This window comes from Neomonachus schauinslandi, chromosome 14 (genome assembly GCF_002201575.2).
Source record: "Neomonachus schauinslandi chromosome 14, ASM220157v2, whole genome shotgun sequence".
Taxonomy (NCBI): domain Eukaryota; kingdom Metazoa; phylum Chordata; class Mammalia; order Carnivora; family Phocidae; genus Neomonachus; species Neomonachus schauinslandi.
Genome location: NC_058416.1, coordinates 85,781,696 through 85,786,471, shown reverse-complemented (window position 1 = coordinate 85,786,471; position 4,776 = coordinate 85,781,696). Strand labels below are relative to the sequence as shown.

Here is a 4,776-nt window from a genome sequence, read left to right as displayed (position 1 = left end):
GCCCCACATCGGGCTCCCTGCTCCATGGGAAGCCTGCTTCTCCCTCTCCCGCTCCCCATGCTTGTGTTCCCTCTCTCACTGTCTCTCTCTCTCTAAGTAAGTAATAAAATATTTTTAAAAATTAATAAAAATCATATACTTCAAAATAAATTGCTTACTTGAGCACAGAAGCCTATCAAAGTCTAACACAAACAAACAGAAACTCAGTTTATTGTAACATACCACTGGCAATCCAAACTGGGTTCAAGTTTTCAAACATCTTATGAAATTGTATGCTGTTCTCAAGTATCTTTTCTCCTTTTTCCTAACTAGAGCTAAATTGCAAAGTTCTGGTGTGGAAAAGCAATCCGTGTTTGTACAGAGAATATAGCAGGGAAGCATCAAATGCAACACGTCTGTCCTCATAAAATAGACAGTCACTGTCTCCTTGGTGTTTCCAAAGAAATCATATACATGTTACTGTTTCTTAAGTCATATGCATGCTAATAATACTACATAGTCGTTCTTAACGTTTCTGGAAAACCATGCTGTTTAGCACAGGAAATTATTATTGCCGTTGTCGTTTTGTTCATTATGTAAGTCAACCACCCAACAGTGAATCAATTCTCTAAAGCTAAGAGCTCAGGATGTCGGCACACAGCCTTCCAAAGGGAAGCCCTCCACATTGCCGTAATTCACAAAGGACCAGTCGGCTTGCCTAAACTTATCCTTTACATTTAGGAAACTTTGTGGGTTCCTGTCTTCCCCGGGGGGATTTTTATTACTTGTTTATGCAAACAGCAGATTGCATAAGAGCCTTGCTGGCTTTTTTTTTTTTTTTTTTTAAGGGATTTCGTAGTTTCCTGGTAAGCACTCAGTCACCAGTTTCATCACCCTGACATGACATAAAGGCGGGAGCTGAACCTCGCGTTCGCCACTCAGACACACACCTCTTTCCTTGAGCACTCGCTAGGACCGACTCGTTCCACTCATGAGCCTGCACCAGCAGCAGAATTATTTTCTGGAAATAGACAAGAAGAACTGCTGTGTGTTCCGGGATGACTTCATAGCCAATGTGCTGCCGACGGTGTTGGGGCTGGAGTTTGTGTTTGGGCTCCTGGGCAATGGCCTTGCCCTGTGGATTTTCTGCTTTCACCTCAAGTCCTGGAAATCCAGCCGGATTTTCCTGTTCAACTTGGCTGTGGCTGACTTTCTCCTGATCATCTGCCTGCCGTTCTTGACGGACAACTACGTGAGGAAGTGGGACTGGAGGTTCGGGGACATCCCTTGCCGGGTGATGCTGTTCATGCTGGCCATGAACCGCCAGGGCAGCATCATCTTCCTCACGGTGGTGGCTGTGGACAGGTACTTCCGGGTGGTCCATCCTCACCATGCTCTGAACAAGATCTCGAATCGGACAGCGGCCATTATATCCTGCCTCTTGTGGGGTGTCACCATCGGCCTGACGGGTCACCTCCTGTACAAACAAATGTTGATCAAGAACCAAGATGCGAATTTATGCAGCAGCTTTAGCATCTGCCATACCTTCAGGTGGCATGATGCCATGTTCCTCCTGGAGTTCATCCTGCCCCTGGGCATCATCCTGTTCTGCTCGGCCAGAATCATCTGCAGTCTGCGCCAGCGACAAATGGACAGACATGCCAAGATCAAGAGGGCCATCAACTTCATCATGGTGGTGGCCATCGTCTTCATCATCTGTTTCCTGCCCAGCGTGGCTGTGCGCATACGCATTTTCTGGCTCTTACGCACCGTGGGCACGAGGAGCTGTGACATCTATCGCTCGGTTGATCTGGCGTTTTTCATCACCCTTAGCTTCACCTACATGAACAGCATGCTGGACCCTTTGGTGTACTACTTCTCCAGCCCATCTTTTCCCAACTTCTTCTCCACCCTGATCAACCGCTACCTGTGGAAGAAGACGCCACAACAGCCAGATAATAACCAGAGCACAAGCATGGAGCTCACAGGGGATCTGAGTGCTACCAGGAGTGTGCCAGACAACTTGGTGGCCCGTGCCGGTGAGCCGTGGAACCCGTCTTATCCGACCCCAGCTTCTCGCTAAATACCCGAGCCAAGAAGTGAGATCGTCACCAAGAACCAAGGTCTCCGGGGAAAGAGTGTGGCTGGGTGCACAGAGTACCATCATGAGACGTGGCCTGTGGTTTCCTGGAATTTCCAGATTCGGAGAATCGGATTTAGAGAAGGAGTGTGGCAGAGTGGGCTGCCCGGTTGTCGAGCGTCACCAGAGGACTCTTGGGGGGAACAGAGAGTAAAGCTTCTGAAACTTCTGCTCAGTCTCTGGCACTCACAGAACCGAAGACGGCCAAACTGTCCACACTTCTGCCGAGCAGAGCTGGAGCCAGGAGACGCCCGTGAGCACCTGTGATTCACTGGCCTCTTTCCCTACCTGCCTGAGGCGGGGGTGGCTCTCAGCTCCTCAGGGCGATACCCAGTCCATCGAGCTTTAGCCGGGAAGAGGAAAGCTAAGTGGTTGGAGGGGAGTTATGGCCCCTGGGCAGAGGCCAGGAATCATTAAAGAAGCCAGTAGGTCACCCACATTCCAAGGGACCGATTCATCTTTCAGCCAAGCTTTAGCAGAAAAGCACCGGGCAGAGAGACTCACCGGTAGGGGTGAGAGAGGGATTAGCCGGGGCGGGACTGAGCAAAACAGTCTTACTGAGAGAAAGAAAAGGCATTTGTGCGGGGACCTGTGCCTAATCCATTCCTCTCCTGTTGACACTAACTGGAAGGCTGAGGGTTAGAGGCTTCAGAGAAGACAGCTGCTTCCCACCTCTGTTTGGTTTTGTCATTAAAAGGGAAATGCTGCCCTGTGGTTAGAGGGAGAAGGTTCCTCCTGGTTTGTTTGCTTGTGTTCCTGTCCTTATAAGAAATCTACCACTTCAATAAATTTTGATGTGAGACACACAGTCTGGTGTTGCATGTGTCTGGGTGATGGTTCACAGAAAGGGACTTCTTACTTAAGCGGAGACCTTTATGGGTTGTTAACTGTGTCCCGACGGAAAATACCAAATACTGTCAAGTAAGGAAAGGAGGCAGACGCTGAGCTTCATCAAGAGTGAGTTAAGTAAAAATTACACCTGCATTAGGACGAGGATGAGGAAGGGCTGGGAATAAGTAAAAATCATTTAATTTGGAAGGGTGGTGCAAATAGGGTTGCAGGGGCCCTGTACATTTAGGGTTAGGTGAATATTGCTATGACTATTTGTGTATTAAAGAAGGAATCGGGACAGACCGGGGTGTTTGCAGAGGAGGGAGGGAGAAGAAAGAATTTCCTATGGAACAGTTTCTGTTCCCAGTTCTGGGATGGAAAGGAAATGTACTGGTTTGAGTCTGTGATCAGTCCAAGTTTCTGTTATGCTTTCATCCCCAGCCTGTCCCTCCTTGATTCTTTAGCAAGATGCGGCTTGCCTTGCCATCCTGACTCAGATACAGATAAGAAAGGGAGAGACTCAGACTCCAAGCCAGAGCTTAAATGGCAATAAATGAAGAACAGACAGACGTTCTCATATTGAAGTGCTTTCGGAGCGCTTTGCTTGCCCGGTTCTCCCGTTGATTCCTAGAAGTAGAAAGTTAAAGCAGAGATCACCTCAAAGAGGAAGAAGTGGCAGAGATGAGCTGAGAGGAAAGGAGTACGTTCCCGCAGTCTCCCATGCATGAGTCAGCAGCGAGCCTGGCTGGGAAACTCAGACCAGTTCAGCACTAACTCACATTCGTCCGTTTGCTCAGGAGTTCCATCAGCTTTCATTTATTTATTTTTAAAGCAGGCTCTACGTCCAAGGTGGGGCTTGCATTCACGACCCTGAGATCAAGAGTTGCATGTTCTACTGACTGAAACAGCCAGGGGCCCTTCCATCAGCTTTTAGGTATTAAGTGCCAATGATGTGTCAGATGCTGCTCTGGGTGGTTGGTGGAGATAGAACAAGGAACAAGGGGGGACGCCTGGGTGGCTCAGTCGGTTAAGCATCTGCCTTTGGCTCAGGGCATGATCTCGGGGTCCTGGGATCGAGCCCGGCGTCAGGCTCCCTGCTCAGTGGGGAGTCTGCTTCTCCCTTTCCCTCTGCCCCTCCCTACCACTCATCTTCGCTCTGTCTCTCACACACTCTCAAGTAAATATTTAAAAAAAAAAGAAATAAAAATCTTTAAAAAGAATTAAATCACAATTTGTCATGTCTATAAAATAAGAACATCATCATCATCATCCTTGATCATCAATAATATTTATTTTTTTTTTTTTTTTTAAGATTTTATTTATTTGACAGAGAGAGACACAGCGAGAGAGGGAACACAAGCAGGGGGAGTGGGAGAGGGAGAAGCAGGCCTCCCTGCTGAGCAGGGAGCCCGATGTGGGACTCGATCCCAGGACCCTGGGATCATGACCCGAGCCGAAGGCAGACGCTCAACCGACTGAGCCACCCAGGCACCCCCATCAATAATATTTATTAAGAGAGGAGTCTCCTACTAAATATTTCTGTTTCCCTGTCCAGAGGAATGCCAATATTAATGTAACCTGGCTGGCTCTGTCAGAAGAGCACGCGGCTCTTGATCTCAGGGTCATGAGTTCAAGCCCCACGTTAGGCATAGAACTTACATAATTAATTAATTAATTAATTAATTAATTAATTTTTAAAAATGGGAGCAAGTAATGTTATTCTGAACTAAACCAATGATGTGTTCCATCCAGTCTCACACTGTGGTATAGCATATGTGTCCTGTCTCTATGCTGGAAGGGGCAGTTATTTGTTTTTAAGATTTAAT

The 4,776-nt window shown here is 47.7% G+C and overlaps 1 protein-coding gene across 1 annotated transcript; it reads left to right on the top strand.

Annotated features, from left to right (window-relative positions):
• The first annotated feature begins 904 nt into the window (after nt 1-904).
• LOC110588302 (hydroxycarboxylic acid receptor 2-like) lies at nt 905-2,925 on the top strand. Its single transcript, XM_021698619.2, has one exon. The coding sequence runs from the start codon at nt 971-973 to the stop codon at nt 2,060-2,062; it is 1,092 nt and encodes a 363-aa protein (XP_021554294.1). The 5' UTR covers nt 905-970; the 3' UTR covers nt 2,063-2,925.
• Nucleotides 2,926-4,776: the final 1,851 nt, after the last annotated feature.